At 34.2% G+C, this 18,025-nt stretch overlaps 1 protein-coding gene across 1 annotated transcript in view; it reads left to right on the top strand.

Moving 5' to 3' along the window:
- Window positions 1-18,025, top strand: part of DACH2 (dachshund family transcription factor 2) — a 631,698-nt gene that overhangs the window by 467,630 nt on the left and 146,043 nt on the right. Inside the window, exon 5 of the mRNA XM_065900209.1 lies at window positions 11,274-11,432. Within this exon, the coding sequence (XP_065756281.1) occupies window positions 11,274-11,432 (159 nt within the window). The remainder of the gene's footprint in view (window positions 1-11,273; window positions 11,433-18,025) is intronic.

An 18,025-nucleotide genomic window follows, 5' to 3' on the forward strand; every position in this document is an offset into this window, starting at 1 on the left:
CACTGGTGCAGGTGCCGTCCTTATTCTTTTGTCTCTGTTTTTTCTTTTTTTCTTTTGCTGTACCCAGTTACGTGGGGAGTTTCTTGCCTTTTGGGAGGTCTGAGGTCTTCTCCCAGCCTTTAGTAGGTGTTCTGTAGGAGTTGTTCCACGTGTAGATGTATTTCTGGTGTATCCGTGGGGAGGAAGGCGATCTCCGCGTCTTACTCTTCTGCCATCTTCAAGGTCCCCCCACTAAATCTTTTTGAGCCCAAGTTTTCTCTATAAAATATGACTGATTATAGTACTACTCTATAGGGTTGTTCTGAGGACTAGATGAATATTTTCTGGCACATAGTAAGTGTTCAATAAATGTGATTCCCACAGATATGAGATACGTATTGCTATGTTTTTCTAAGTAGTGACTCATAACTATTAATTGTAGTTTTAATTTCTAACATAGTCATAAAGTTCATTTATGAACTTTTTTTGATACCATCAGTAGTAATTCACAAGTCCCCTCATAAAAAGTGTGAAAGATTCATTACATATATCCATAGGCATTAAAAACCTAGACCTAGTAAACATTTCTTATAAAATCCATAATTGTTATGTATTGTTATGGTTACTTTGATTCTGTAATTATTCATTTCCTTTCTCCTACTCCATTTTCTTCTCCTTTCTTTTCCTTTTCCCTTTTAAAAAGCTGTGTTCTTCTATCATCTGTTTTTTTCCATCTAAAATAGATTTTTTATATTCATTCTAATGCCTCTACTTAACAAAATATATGTTTTTCCCTTGTATTGTTATCCTAGGCTCTGCCTTGTATTTCAATTTATTCCATTTTGCCAAGTTTTATAGCTTTCCGTGAATTTTGTTTTTTAGCTAAAAGCCCTATATCTGTTATCTTGTTTCTCTAGTGTAGATTTTGTCTTTAAGTAAAATGATGATTTTTTTTTTCCTGGTGAAATTCTCCTTTCCCCTGGATCTTGTACTTTTACATTGTTTGCCTGCTTACTTTCTCTGTTATCTTTTATTATATTTTGCATTCATTTTAGAGTGACATTAAAACAATTTTAAAAGGTTATAATCTATTTTTTTTTCTACCAACAGTCTCATTTTAGTGCTTATTTCCTCTTTTTAAATATGTTGCTCTTTCTTATGGTTCTTCTTTCAGGAAATCCTAGTATTAATACCCACTGTCTGCCATCCAAACTCAGTCTCCTCTGTACAGAAAGAAAAAACAAACAATCTCCTTCTGCTTTCCCAAGACCAGAATATATGTACTTGTTTAGATCTCACTCAACCTCACCACGCTAAGCTGTTTTGTGAATAACTTTCTGAAATGCCCACTATTTTCAGTATCTCTTTTTGTATCTGCTTCTGAGAAAAAGTCTGATTTTGCTAATAGGACATTTTTTAAGAAAAAGTTTGGAGTATACATTTAAATATTCAAAGGTATTTTATTGTATAATTATCAATAGATTCCTTTACCTACCTGGTGAAAGGCATATATTTTAAGTATGACTGACTGATGGACAGATTGGGAATTGCTGAATTAATGGGCACATTTCAAATCCTTGGCAAGGCTTGGTGGTAATTACATCTGCTGAACCACTTGATATGTTGTTGGAAGTAGCCCAGTAAGTCATATCTGGAGTTTTTGATTTTCAGTGCTATAACATACCTGATTTTACAGATCATTTTAAGGACAATATGTTAAAATGCATATGGCCATGCAAATAAATGCACTACTCACAAAAATGATGAAATTTTACCTTTGTGGATTATTCTTTTAATCTTTGGGGTCCCTGGTGCTCTTCCTCATATTGGTAGTATTGTTAAAAAGATATTTACCCTATAGACAACTTAATGATATTAATAACTAAAAACATTTTACTTTGTCTTTTATGTTCTAAAATAATTTAAATTATAATTGCTCACACTTATTTCATGCTTATTATGTCCAGCTAGTGTGCTGTTATACATGTTCTATCTCATTTAATCCTTACAACAACCATAAAGTGGGTAGATAATATTGTCTCTATATTAGATATCAAAAACCATAGCTATTAATTGGAGGAGGCTAGATTCAACCCTTGGTCTGTCTGATGCTCTTTCTACTATGCTATTCTAGTTTGGGGAGGATATAGTCCTTCCTTCTCTTTTTTGCAACTGTCTCTATCTGCCACTATTTTTCTTAAACCTTTACCAGTTGACAACTGCCAGTCAAGTAAGATCATTCTAACCTCACCACTCCAAGGCATAAAAATCCCCACAAGCAAAATTATTGTATGAGTAATAATTAACTCTCCTCATCTGCTCCAAAAGATCATAACAGCTTCACTTCAGTTTCCTGGGCAAAATTAATTCTATTATGTAGAGACTACTTTATGGTTCCCCCAAATAATTTTTGTTACTGGTAAGGATTACTCTGCAGGAAAGTAGAATTACTTGTAGGGATAATATTAATATACATGCTACTCATAGGTATACATATGATAATTATGTATATCATATTTGATGGGGGTTAAAAACTAGAAAAGGTGAATTCATCTGCCTCATTCCATGTAGCCAGTCTTGTCTTTTGCTTTTTTAGGTCTAACTCATTAGCTTTAAAAGTATGGTTTATTTGGTTAAGTTAACAGTGTAATAGAAGCAGTAAATGGCAGTGTAAATGGCGGGTTTGTAGGTCATAGCTCTAGTGTGTAAGAAAATGAAAAATGAGGGTTGTAAAAATTGAACATTGTGAATACATATTTTGAGAGGATTTCTGATAGATTTTGAAAAGAAATTTAAGTTTGTGCTCCCTTTTTTAAGTTTTTTCAAATTAAGGCAGCTTTCTGAAAACTTTTGTTCATGTACCCCATCAGATAAATAATGAGCATGTTCTTTCAGTATGCATAAGTTGAATTATAAGCTTTATACATGTACTAATGTATGTACACAAGGTAGAAATTAAATGTTTAGACTAAGATTAAAAAACAAGATTTCAACTAAAGCATTTTATTTTTCAATGGTATAAAAACTTTAAAATATATTATTAATAGCAATAAGAACAATACAACTAATATGTCCTATCTGATGACCCTGACAATATTTTACCTCATAATGAAGGTGACAAAAATTTCCTACCAAAAGGAAAATTATCAGCTCTGCTATTCTGTTGTTCTTCTCCTGTGCTTCCATTATCTTCAATCTGTGCTTGTGTTGTCCATTAAGTAAGACATAGTTTAGTTAAAAATAACTAAGGTAGCCCATTAATCCACTCAACTGGGCATACGTAGATCACATCACCATGAGGTAAGAGTAAGTGTAACACCGGAGCTGCCAATCGTCAACCACTTACCCTGCTTCAAACTCCCACTTTTCCTTTGAGATACCTCTAGCACTTGACTGGTGAGGGCATCAGTGATGATCCATATCTTAAATATTAGCAAAACATAATGTTGTACTTCCTTTTCAGTTAAAGTAGAAGAAAAAAAATTGAACATCTTGCTTTATCTTCATCTTTTGTATTTCCTAGGGTATGCATACCTCACTTTAAGGACTGCCAGTTTAAAATATATTTCACAAAAGAATATGTCACAATTTATGAATTCTAGGACTTATATCTTTATAATAAATTCTTAGCATTTTTCTCAGCAGTAGATATTCAGTATTTCAGAAATATGACAGAAAAAGGGAAAAGATAGATATTGGTATTATATGATTATTTATTGCAAAGTGACGATAATATGGCTGTCATTTAGACAGACCTCATGCTGTTAAGGGTGACAGAGAAAACTCAAATTCAGATAAGAATGTACTGTCAATGGCTTGAAATTGTATGTTTTGGAGAATCTTTCAACTTTTACTACTTACAGTAGCAAGAAATGAATCCAAAATTCAAAAATATTGTCACGTCACATACAAAAATGTTCTGTACTAGCCACAGCACACAGTTTATATGAAATTGAAGGATTTTTAAATTTGTTCCAAGAAACACAAAGTTATACCAGATAAATACAAGGACAACTTAAAAATCTGTGGGGTTCACAGGAGAGTATCAATAATTAAGATAAGTTTATCATTTAGAATTAAAAAATAATAGCAGACAAAACCCCATTTTCTTCCTGTCTTCAGCAAAATTCCTTTTAACCAGAGTCTTTTTCAAGTTATACAGACTAACAGTTTGCAAGAGTTTCTGCGACCCTGTCATCACACTCAGCGGGTCGTACAGGTGAGCACTGTGACTTCATTACATGTGACTTAATTCCCTATATATCTGAATTAATCTTTGAAACTCAATAATGTGATGTTCAGGTTTTAGCTACTGTGCTCTAAAGTGGCACACAGGGAATATATACATCTTGTAGCATTTTAATTTAGAAACAAATGTACTGGTACTTTGCTTGAGTTTTACATTTACTTATTGAAACATGTAAGCCTAATTCTTAGAATGATGTATGAGTCAGGGGCAATTTATTTGGGTAAGCCTGAAATGACTGCTTAATTTGTAATTATTAAATATACTTTTAAGCAATAATTTTCCATTAATTCCAGATATAAACTTTTGGGCTTGACTTCATATCCTTTAGAGTGGTGATGATGATAATGATAAAAATGTAAAGTTGTTTTATTTTCCTAATTAGAGTGATGCTGATACATTGCTACAACAGCTATAGAGCATGCCTGTCCATACTCACTCTTCTGTACTAGTGTTCTTTGTATGTAAACTTGGTGGTCATGGAACCAAGGTATTCCTTTCTTGCTTTCTGGATACTGCTCTGCTGTTTTCCCTCTACTTTTCTAATTATCCTTCCTGAAACTCCATCTTCTTTATTTTGGTTTTTGATAGCTTATTTTGGCAGCAGTGACAAGGGTCACTTGGAGAAGAAGATCCAAAATGATCTTCAAGTAGGAAAGTCAGTTAAGAGACTCTTGAGATAAGTGATAGAGTAACGAGGGTCCAAATGAAGGTGGTGGCAGTGGGAATGGAAATGAAACAAATGCAAGGTCAATTCCAGAGACTCAGTCACTTTAGCAGGGAGTGAAGAGATAGAGAGATGTCAATGGTACTTATTAGATAGAGATCTTTGAGGACAAGGGCTCTGTTATCTCTGTTTTCTCAGTGCCTGAGAATGGCACATGACACATATTGGGAACTCAAAACGTTCCAGTTAAAACAATTAAATTACGCAACTACCAGATATAGAGAGTAAAGGGACTAGATTATTTTCATTGAATAAGGGTCAATTTAATACTGGATATGAATATTGGATAAATTGGGTACTGAAGATGCTGTAGATACCTCTGTGTATTAAGTTGTTTTACACAAGCAAACTGCTGACTCCTTATACTCTAGAACAACACTATCTAATATAACTTTCTACAGTGAAGGAAATGATCAATATCTGTATCTCCCAATATGGTAGTCTCTAGCCATATGTAGCTTTTGAACACTTGAAACGTGTTTAGTGCAACTGAGGAGCTGAATTTTAAATTTTATTCCATTTTACCATATTAAAATTAAAATTTAAATAACCACATGTGAAGACTGGCTACTATATTGGAGAGTGTAGCCCTAGAGATCCATCAACAAACTGCCATTTTTACCTCTGAGGAAACTTGAAACTCCTAGCCTATAGCCTTAGGATGTGGTTGTTCCTATAGGCAACATTTCAAATCAAATAGAAGACAAGCTTGTTTAGAGACCTCTTCAACATTTTTGAATGGATACTTGTTATCTATTTTCTATAAATATCAGTTGAAACTCCAGAGACAGTGCATATTTTACGTTACCTATCTGGACCAATCTAGAAAGTTGCAAAATGTTCACTTTTGTGAATGCATATAAGAAAACCAAATAAAAGCATAATAACAAAGTATGTAGATTGTAGCAGATCTGCACACATACTCCTAGCTTTCCATTCATATATTGCCACTTTTTTAAAATTGAGGAATAATTGACGTGTAACATTATATTAGTTTCAGGTGTACAGCATAATGATTTGTATACACTGTTAAATGATCACCACAATAAGTCTAGTTACCATCCATCACCATTCAAAGTTAAAAAATTTATTTCTTTGTGATGAGAACTTTTACTCCCTTAACAACTTTCAAATATGCAATAAAATATTATTAACTGTAGTCACCATGCTGTACATCACATCCTCATGACTAATTTATTTTATAACTGGAAATTTGTTCATCTTGAACCCCTTTGTCCAGTTTGCCTGCCCCGCCCACGCCCCATCCTGTCTGGCAACCATCAATCTGTTCTCTGTATATATGACTTTTGCTTTGTTTTATTTTGTGTTTGTTTTGTTGTTGTTGTTGCCTTTTAGATTCCATATATAAGTGAAATTATATGGTATTTATCTCCTTCTGCATGACATAATACCATCTAGATCCATCCATGTTGTCACAGATGGCAAGACTTCATTCTTTTTTCTGTCTAATCTTCCATTGTATTTGTATACCAATCTTCTTTGTCCATTAATCTATCAATGGACACTAAGATTGTTTCCATATCTTGGCTATTGTAAATAACGCTGCAATGAACAAAGAGGCGCATATATCTTTTCAAATTAGTGTTTTTGTTTTCTTCAGATAAATACCCAGAAGAGGAATTGCTGAATCATATGGTAGTTCTATTTTTAATTTTTTGAGGAACATCCATACTGTTATCCATACTGGCTGGACCAATTTACATTCCTACCAACAGGACATGACAGTTGCCTTTTCTGTACATCTTTGCCAACATTTGTTATTTGATGTCTTTTTAAGAACAGCTTTTCTGACAGGTTTGAGGTGATATCACATTGTGGTTGTGATTTGCATTTCCCTGATAAATAGTGAAGTTGAGCATCTTTTCATGTGCCTATTGGTCATCTGTATATCTTCTTTGGAAAAATGTCTATTCATGTCCTCTGGCCATTTCTTAATCCAATTTTTTGTTTCTTTGAGGTTGAGTTTTATGAGTTCTTTGTATTTTTGGATATTAAATACTTATATATGATTTGCAATTTTTTTCCATTCAGTAGGCTGCTTTTTCATTTTTTGATGTTTTGTTTGCTGTGCAGAACCTTTTTAGTTTGATAAAGTTCCACTTGTTTATTTTTGCTTTTGTTGCCTTTGCTTTTGGGGCCAGATCCAAATAATCATTTCCAAGACAAATGTCAAAGTGTTACTGCCTGTGTTTCCTCCTAGAAGTTTTATGGTTTCAGGTCTCATATTCATGTCTTTAATCCATCTTGAGTTAATTTGTGTGTAAACTGTAAGATGGTAGTCTAGTTTTATTCTTTTGAATATGGCTGTCCAGTTTTCTCAGTGCTATTTATTGAAGAGACTGTCCTTTCCCCATTGTGTATTCATGTCTCCTTTGTCATACATTAATTGACCATGTGCATGGGATTATTTCTACACTCTTGATTCTGTTCCATTCATCTATGTCTGCTTTTATGCCAATACCATATTTTTTGATTATTGTAGCTTTGTAATATAGTTTGAAATCAGGGAGCATGATGCCCCTAACTTTGTTCTTTCTCAAGATTGCTTCAGCTATTCAGGGTCTTTTTTGTATCCATAGAAATTTTAGGATCTTTTTGTTCTATTTCTGTGAAAAAAGTCATTGATTTTGAGAGGGAATGCATTGCATCTGTAGATTGCTTTGAGTAATATTGATATTTTAACAGTATGAATTCTTTCAATCCATAAGCACAGAATATCTTTCCATTTATTTGTGTCTTCTTCAATTTCTTTCATCAGTGTATTATAGTTTTCAGTGTATAGGTCTTCCATTTCCTTGGTCAAATTTACTTCTAGCCATATTATTCTTTTTCATGCACTTGTAAATAGAATTGTTTTCTCTGCAACCCAAGAAGAGAGGCCTTGGAAGAAACCAAGTCTGTTGACACCTTGATCTTGGATTTCTAGCCTCCAGAACTGTGAGAAAATTAATTTTTGTTGTTTAATCTACCCACTCCATGGTGTCTTAGTCCAGTTGGTCTGCTATAACAGAAATTCCATAGATGGGTGGCTTGTAAACAACAGGGAATTTATTTCTCACAGTTCTGGAAGTTAGAAGACCAAGATCAAGATGATGGTTGATTTAGTATCTGGTGAGGACCCACTTCTTGGTTCACAGACAACTATATTTTTGCTATGTCCTCACATGGTATAAGGGAGCTCAGGATGTGCCCTTCACATAGTGGTAGAAAAAGGTTGACTCTAGATTACATTGGTAAAAACAATTTTTTAGCTTTAAGTGCAGCTTTAAGTGCAGTAGATGTTATTACAGATTGGCACAAGGGCATAGGGAAATGTAAAGTTTGGGTCTTCCAAAACCTCCATACTGAGTCATAAGTCAATTTGTATAGACTTTAAAATGGTAAGTAGTTTAGGTCAAAAGACAAAAATGTGTCCAGAGCTTCCTATGCAAATATCAAGGATGTCCCATACTCCTTTGTCACTCACTTCATATATAGTTGCCTTAAGAATGCAGGATAATTTCATGTATTTATACTTAGTGAAGATGGGCACAGCTGGTAACCAGCTTCCTTGTATCATTTTTAACCCAGTAGTTAAAAAGATGAGAATTGTTGGAAAAAGTTCATCTAAAGTTCTCATAAAAGCAGACAAAAAAACACAAAAATCCTTTAATGCAGTTTAAAAATCATTTATATTCAAGTTATTTGGAATATGTAATATATAAAACATTAGACAATATCTAATGTACCATTTGTTATTGAAAATTGACTAAAGGATTTTCAATTTATAAAATAAATATTGACATAATCTCAGCTCTAGTATTGTTTCATGCTGTTGCTGCTGTGATGGTGCAATACCATGTTAATATCAATGGTATAATTAAGTGTCTTCTAAATGTATCTTTATTTGTCAATGTGTTGCTCATCATTTTACAAATTACAGTTCTGTAATGGTGAGATAATTCATATCTTAGACGTAGTGCTAAAATGATGAAGTGTTTCTGTTGTTGCTCAGCAATTGATCTTCCAAAATTTTGCATTTTCTGGTATTAATCATGTTTATGGGCCCAATGTCACTATAAAGAATTCTCAGTGTTGCAATGTGGTTACTTTCATCATTTATTAAGATACTCCCCTCATCCCCCTCCGTCATTCTTTTTCATTACAGCATAACAACATCATATTGATTTTAATTGGAATTTCAAATTTGTGAATACTAAATTATGTCAATGCACCAACCATAAAATACCTCCCTGCTCTTAGGCAGTGACTAAACAACAGCAAACATCTGGATGAAAAGAGAGAACAACTGGTGTAATCATAAGAGTGTTGCATGTTTTCAATAAACACACCAAACCTCAACATGATCAAGGGAATGATTTCTGGTCCATTAAGCCAATCTATCAATTCAACTAAATTGCCTATCTTTAAGCTTCCATGCATGTTAACTGAATGGCTTAAAGCAGAAACTGAACAATTAGCTACTTATTTCTTCCCCATTTGATTGGAAAAACTTTGTTTTTATAAGTATGGCCAAGTACTCCTCGGACTTTATATATGCTGATGGAGAATCTAGTGTTTCCTTGTCTGAAACTTGTCTAATTGGAAATTGACCAAGTCTCCCACTTTTGGATTACAAATTGACTTTGGCCACAAGACGACTTGAAAGTGTCCAGCAGAGGGGATTGATTCCCAGAAGTGGGATAAGAGCAGATGAATGGGTAAAAAGGTTAATAAACCAGAGCAAACAAACAAATAAAAACCTCCCAGAGATTCTAGCAGTTTGCTTAAATAAATTTTAAATCCTCAGGTAGAACACCACTTTGCCTTGAAAATATTTCCCTAAAAAGGCTACAACTCTAAAAACTGATTTTGCAAATGTGATACTTGAAAGCAATAGTATAAACTAAGTAAATACTCTATTTTATAAATAAAAACATGCAACCTCTTTGACCCAGAAATCACACTCTAGGGAATTGATTGAGTCTAAGGAAATATTCAAATGAATGTTGTTATTACAGTAAATTTATAATAGTGACAAATTTGAAACAAACGTATAATCCAATGTTTAATAAATTATAGTACATTAACTCAGTAGACTGCTATGTAGCCATTACACTTTGTAAATCTGATACCTGAAGCAACATGGCAGAGATGTTTATAATGTATAAATGAGTATCTATATGAACAAAGCCTAGGAGGGAACTCAAAGAAGTGAAAAAATTTACAATGTTGAATGTTAGGAATATGAGCACCTTGATTTCTTTCTACTTTTTTCTTAAGCCAATAAGTGCACATATTTTACAGAATGCCCAAGATCCTCAGGCCTAAATCTCTCTACAAAACAGGGTCAATGTTTTGGCAATCAGATGGGATAGAGTCAGCCATGTGGAGATGCTAATGTCACAATTCCAGCATGGGAATAAGAACAGAACCACTGATCTCTGAATTAATGAAATACATCAAGTGAATAGATGGGGCTGCCCACACAACCATTTTGTTTTCTAAAGCCAGACTGTGTGCTACTGCAGTGATTGGAATTCAACCCCTACCCCTGTTTTTAAAGTATTCTTCTTAAAAAGATGCCCTGGAAATAATTTTGTGGTTGTTTCCTACATGCTTTTAAGCAATGGTTCTGCCCCACAGTATGCTAAGTGCCAGATGAAATAGCTATGCCACTGTAGATTATTATGATGATATAGTATAGTAGTCTGCATTTATGCCTACTTTACTTCACTCTCTAGCATGGATGATCAAAGTAAAGCACAATTTCAAATTAAGAGCTGTGGTTTTATGTTTTATCCATCTTATTTTGTATAAAAGCCTGCCGTGTATGAAGAGATTAAGTTTTTGAGGGCTGGATCTGAAAACAAAATAACTGATCATTTTGTATCTTACCACATATTTTTGCATGTCATCATGCTCTTATGAATATGTTTTTTTTGAGTGAATAGCAACTGCTTTTCATTAAGATATAGCACACGTATGTTAGAGGGTTGGAAGGAGAGGCAGTAGTGTTCAGTTAAAGGCCATCAACATATAAATGCTTTCAAAAGTTATTCATTATGCTTCCAGATTTTTTAGACTACCTGTAAGGCAAGTGAGCCTATATTATTAGTGAAAGCTGTTTAGTCTTCCCAGAGTCAGCTTAAATCCAAGGCTATTGAAAGTTTTTGAAACCATCATAAAAATGAGTCACTTATGTTTAATAATAATTTTCTCTATAGTAATCTTAATAATTACAACCCTAAAAAGGGAGTTTAAAAATCCTTCTCATGGAAAGTTGTTAACTTGCAATCTGTTTATATGAATGTTTTTCAGGTGGAAGTGACTCTTCCTGGGATAAGGATAAGATGCAGTCTCCTCTTGCTGCTCCTGGACCCCAACATGGAATTGCTCATGCAGCCCTGGCTGGCCAGCCAGGCCTTGGAGGAGCTCCTACCCTCAATCCACTGCAGCAGAACCAGCTGCTGGCCAATAGTATGTATACTGTACTCCCCAAATTTGGTGTGTAAGAAAAATACCACCCAAGACCCACTGGACAACTTGCAATACCAGGGATGGTTTATTTCTCTTCGATAAGGTTTAACAATTTGAAGTTTGGAAGGTAGATAAAGAGGAATTCATTTGAAAGGGTGAGGTTTTTAGAATAGAGATATATTGAGTGGCTGTAAAGCAGAGTAGAGGTACACAGGAGGCTATGTAAGAGAGTAGTTAAGAATTCTGGCTATAGTCACATAAACTTGGGTTTGAATTCCACATCTTTTGAATTCTGTATCACTGTCTCGCTCTGGAGAAGTCAGATAACTTTTCCAAGTCTCAGTTTCCACAACTGAAAAATAGGAATAAAAGTACACTTAGGCATTAAGGTTATTGAGAAGGCTAAAAATAATTAAGGAAAAACTGTTAGCAGTGACTTGCATATAGTAAGTACTTATTACTCAGTAGTCAAACTACAGCTGAATTATACAAATTCAGGTTTAGATAATGTTTTTAGGAGCTTCAAAGACTCAGAAATCTTTCTGTAGGAAAGCAGGCCTTATATATCTTGCTTAGTTAAAATCTTACTTTTCTTACAGACAGAAAATCTGGGAGAAGAATTCCATTATTCCTTTCTCTGAGACTTTCATTCCCCCACTAAGATTAAGGCAACAGAGGAATTCTGAGATATTTTAACATCATGTCCTAAATCTTAATGAAATTCATCAGTCATTAAGCATATAAAATAAGTTATGGTGTCATCCTTTAAGGAGATTATAATCTAAAGGGTGAAATGTCTCATAAAAAAATGTAATGTTAAGCAAAGACAAATAAAATGAATGTCAGAAAAGGTGTAAATATTATAAATCAAAACCAACTGATTAAGATAGACATGTCAGAAAGAGGGGAAACCTAGAGGACTTCTTGTTTCTGGTCTGACATGTAAAGAGCTTATAAATTGTCATTCTTGTCCTCACAACAAGAAAAAAGTGGACAGTCTGAAAATCAATACTTCTTTTAAATCCATCGGAGATTGAGTACACGGGGTACAGTTAACCCCCAAACTGGATAGATTGGCAGATACAGAGAATCACAGATTATAGGGAGCAGAAGCCAGAGCTAGAGCCTGGTAGAAGTATTTAAAGAGTAATTGAGTTATTTCTGAAGATTCAGAGTGAATCTAGCTTGAGAGATAAAGACTTCTGGGGACCCACACTTAGGGGGTCCCTACAGTTTCATGAGTTTTACCTCCAGAATCCTATGAAGTTCTCAGGATGAAGACTTGAGAAAGTTGTCCTCATGCTTCTAGAAGAGGAGAGAAAAAAATAACCATTTCAAAATATGTCCAGAATGTTCTGTCCTCCTTAACAGAGGCCCATCCTCAAAGGAAACTACTTTACCAGAGCTTAAACTATTTGGTTTCACCACAGCCTGACTTGGGGGAAGGGATACAGTAAGCTCCAGTACCCTGTAGCCATTGATGCGAGGGAATAGAGATACAAAACTCCAGCCCCTTTAGTTTTTCATGTGGGGAAAGAGAAATACTCAACTCTAGTCCTCTCTAGCCTTCCTGTCTCACCTAAGAGGGCAAAAAGGCAGAAAAGAACTTGTGAAAGTCACAGCCCAAGGACACAGTCTCACTAGGAGACTGAGACTTGATCATAGGATTATAGACCGTTTCTTCTCTCTACACATTAGGGCTCTGCCTAATAACAGGGTGTTACAACTGAAAGAACAGAACGCCTCAGAAAGCCTCTAGGTAAAAACAAAGACAACAGGGAAGATAGGAAAATATAGCTGCTAATATGACAACTACAGCAAACAGTAAACAGTCTAACTCCTTGCCAATAAACATAAAATTTCCCAATAAAGGTCTGTTTATGTCACTTCCCTTTACCCAATACACAATTTCTGGCTTTAAACAAGAAAATTGCAAGGCATGTAAAAGGCAAAAACCACAGAATGAAGAGAAAAAGCAAGTGACAGTACCAGAATTATACATAGCAGATATTTTAGAATTATCAGACTAGGAATTTTAAATAACTATGATTAATGTACTAAGAGAGTGGGAAAAGTGGAAAACAAAAGTATTCATGGACATTTTAAGCAGAGAAAGGGAAAATCTAAGCATCAAAAGGAAATACTGAAAATCAAAAATACTCCAATAAAATGAAAAATGCCTAAGATGGGCTCATCAGTAGACTGGCCAGGGTCAAGGCAAGGATTAGGAAACTTGGAGATATGTCAAAAGAAACTTCTCAAACTGAAAAAACAAAGCAAAAATGAATGAAAAACAGAACAGCATATCCAAGAACTGTGTGGCAATTACAAAAGGTGTAGCACACATGTAATGGAAATACTAGAAGGACAAGATTGGGGGAAAGGAAGAGAAGAACTATTTGAAGTAACAATGGCCAAAAATTTTCCCAAATTAATGAGAGATTCCAAACTACAGACCCAGAAAGCTTACAAAACACTAAGAAAGATACATATTAACAAATCTACTGCTATGCATATTATAGTCAAAATGGAAAATCAAAAAGAAAAAATCTTGAAGGAAGACAGAGAGAAAAAAAAAAACTCCTTACATGTACAGGAACAAAGAGAAGAATTACTTTAGACTTACTTTCAGAAACCAGGCATTGAAGAATAGAGTGGTGTGAAATTGTTGGTGATGAAAGAAAAAATTCCACCAACCTAGAATTTTGTATCCAGTGAAATTTTCCTTTAAAAGTGAGGAAATAAAGACTTCCTCAGATGAACAAAATTTAAAGGAATTTGTTACCATACCACCAGATCTGCCCTGTAAAAAATGTTAAAAGAAAGTCTTCAGAGAGAAGGAAAATGGTATAGGTCAGAAAGTTGGATCTACAGAAAGAAAGGATGAGAGTTAGAGAAGGAATAAATTAAGGTAAATTATATGTGTGTGTGTGTGTGTGTGTGTGTGTGTGTGTGTATATATATATATATATATATATATATATATATATATATATATTCTTAATCAAACAAATAAACTGTTCCAAATAACAATAACAATGGTATATTGGGTGATTATACTTTATGGATAAGTGAATAAGTGATATAAATGACAGTGATATTATAAAGGACAGGAGGGAGGAATTGGAAATACTCTGATATAAGGTACCTTCACTACCCATGAAATGGCTTAGTGTTATTTGAAAGCAGATTTAAATAAGTTGTAAAATGTATATTACAAACTCCAGGGAAATCACTTAATTTTTTTAAAAAACTAAGTATAATTAACATGATAAAAGAGGAGAGAAAAATGAGTCATATAAAATGGTCAGTTAACACCAGAGAAAGAACCAAAAGAGTGGAAGACAAGACTTAAAAAAAAGAAAAAAAACAAGGACATGAATAGAAAACAGTAACAAATATGATAGCTACTATCCAACTATCATAATCACTTTAAATATGATTGGTCTAAATACACCAATCAAAGACATAGACTGGCCTATGAATATTAGTGACCTGGGATATTGATGATTTTGCTTGTACTTAAAATACTTCTTGTGTAATCAGGTATCAAGTAAAAGAAAAGCAAAAAAAAGCAAAAGCAGCAGCAGCAAAAAGTAAAAATAATGGAGACACAGTAGATAAGAAAACTCAGGATCCAGCCATGCTGAGAACCACCCTCCCACCAGTGGGCTGGCACAATCCCTGGGACAGCCTGAGCAGTGCAGCCAGCCCAGCCCTACACACCAGTGAGCTTGAAGCCATTGCACAAGGAAAGGTCTGGCAGCCAAATGGGCTGGTGACTAACCTCACCTACCAGTGTGCCCATAGTAGTTGAACCCATCACAAGAGAAGGGCTCATGCAGCCCACACAGAAGTCACTCCTAGAGCACATAGCTCTGCCAACCAGAAGGTTTATGCTGCTGTGCCCCATAGGACGTCTCCTATAAAAGGCCAATTTTCCAAAATCAGGAAATGTAACCAACCTACTTAATACATAGAAATATACATAGAAATTAGGCAAAGTAAGGAGACAGAGGAATGTGTTCCAAACAGAGAAACAAGACAAAACCACAGAAGAAGAACATAGCAAAGTGGAAACAAGCAATCTACCCAATAAAGAGTTCAACTTAATAATCATAAAGATGTTCAATGAAGTCAGGAGAAGAATAGATGATCACAGTGAGAAGCTTTACAAATAGTTAGAAAATATAAAGAAGAACTAAACAGAAATGAAGAATACAATAACCTAAATAAAAAATGCACTAGAAGGGATCAATAGTAGATTAGATGATACAGAGGAATGCATTGGCAAAATGGAAGACAGAGTAGTGGAAATCACTCAAGCTGAAGAGAAAAAAGGAAAATAATTTTAAAAAATGAGAACAGCTTAGAAGACATCTGGGACAACATCAAGCATTCTAACATCAGCATGCTGGGGGGGGTGGCAGGAGGAAAAGAGAGGACAGAGAATTTATTTGAATAAGTAATAGCTGAAAACTTCCCTACCCTGGGAAAGGAAATGGACATTCAGGTCCAGAAAGCACAGATAGTTCCAGCCTAGGTGAAACCAAACAGATCCACACCAAGACAAATTATAATTAAAATGACAAAAAATAAAGAGAAAATCTTAAAAACAGTAATATGCAAGCAGCTGGTTACTTTGAAGGGAACTTCCATAAAACAATCAGACCCTTATCAGCAGAAACTTTGCAGGCCAGAAATGACTGGCATGATGAAAGTGATTAATGGCAAAACCCTACAACCAAGAATAAACAATCTGGTAAGGCTGTCGTTCATATTTGAAGGAGAGATAGTTTTACAGACAAGCAAAAACTAAAGAGTTCAGCACCACAAAAACTGCTTTGCAAGAAATGTTAAAAGAACTCCTTTAAGTGGAAAAGACCACAACTAGAAATATAAAAATTATGAAAGGAAATGTCTCATTGGTAAAGGCAAACATACAGGAAAGGTAGTAGATCAACCACTTAAAAGCTGGTAGTAAGGTTAAAAGATAAAAGTAGTAAAATCATCTATATCCACAATAAGTAGTTAAGTGATATACAAAACAACAAAAAAGTAAAATATGACATCAAAAACATTACCTGTGAAGGATGGAGAATAAAATGCAGGGTTGTTAGAATCTGTTTGAACTTAAGAGATCATCCACTTAATATATGAACCACATGGTAAAGACAAACCAAAAACCTATAATAGACACACACAAAAAAGGAGAAAGTGTTCAAATATAACATTAAAGATAGTCATCAAATCACAAGGGAAGAGAGCAAAAGGTAAGAAAGGAACAAAAGAGAACTTCAAAAACAATCAGAAAACAAAATGACAGTAAGTACACATCTATCAATAATTACTTTAAATGTAAATGGAATAAATATTCCAACCAAGAGAAACAGGTTTGGTTATATTGATTAAAACACAAGACTCATACATATGCTGCTTATAAGAGACTCACTTCAGATCTAAAGACACATACAGACTGAAACTGAGAGAATGGGAAAAGATACTTCATGCAGATGGAAATGAAGAAAGCTGGGGTAGCAATACTTATATCAGATAACACAGACTTTAAAACAAAGACTATAGCAAGAGAAAGAAGGGCATTACATAATTATAAAAGGATCAATCCAACAAGTAGATATAACAATTATAAATATATGTGAACTCAATATAAGAGTACCCAAATACATAGCAAACACTATCAAACATAAAGGGAGAAACTGACAGTAACAAAATAATAGTAAGTGACATTTACACCTCATTTACAACAGTGGATCTATCACTCAGACAAAAATCAATAAGGAAACATTGGCCTTAAATGACACATTAGATCAGATGGAATTAAAAGATACATACATAGACCATGCCATCCAAAACCTGCAGAATAACGTTCTTTTCAAGTGCACATGGAACACTTTCCAGGATAGATCACATGCTGGGCCACAAACAAGTCCCAATAAATTTAGAAAGGTTGAAATCATATCAAGCATCTTTTCCCACCACAACACTATGAGACTAGAAATCAGCCATAATGAAATGAACTGCAAAAACACAAAAATGTGGAGGCTACACAATATGCTACTGAACAATCAATGTGTCACTAAGAAATCAAAGAGGAAATTAAAAATATCTGGAGACAAATGGAACTGGAAAAAAAAATTCAAAATCTATGGAAAACAAAAGCAATTCTAAGAGGGTTGTTTATAGTGATATAAGTCCATTCCTGGAAAGAAGAAAAATATTAAACAACTTAACCTTACACATAAAGGAACTAGAAAAAAACCCCAAAGTTAGTAGAAAGAAAGAAATAATAAAGATCAGAGCAGAAGTAAATGATATAGAGACAAAAATAGTAAAGATCAAGGAAACTAAGAGTTGGTTCTGTTAAAATGTAAACGACATTGTTAAATCTTTAGGCAGACCCATGAAGAAAAAAAGAGAGAAGACCCAACTAAATAAAATCAACAATGAAAAAGGAGAATTTAAACCAATACCACAGAAATACAAAGGATCCTAAGAGTTTACCTCAAACAATTACATGCCAAAAAAATGGACAACCTAGAAGAAATGGAAAAATTTCTAGAAATGTACAATCT

The sequence above is a fragment of the Phocoena phocoena genome, chromosome X, assembly GCF_963924675.1.
Source record: "Phocoena phocoena chromosome X, mPhoPho1.1, whole genome shotgun sequence".
NCBI classification, from domain to species: Eukaryota; Metazoa; Chordata; class Mammalia; order Artiodactyla; family Phocoenidae; genus Phocoena; species Phocoena phocoena.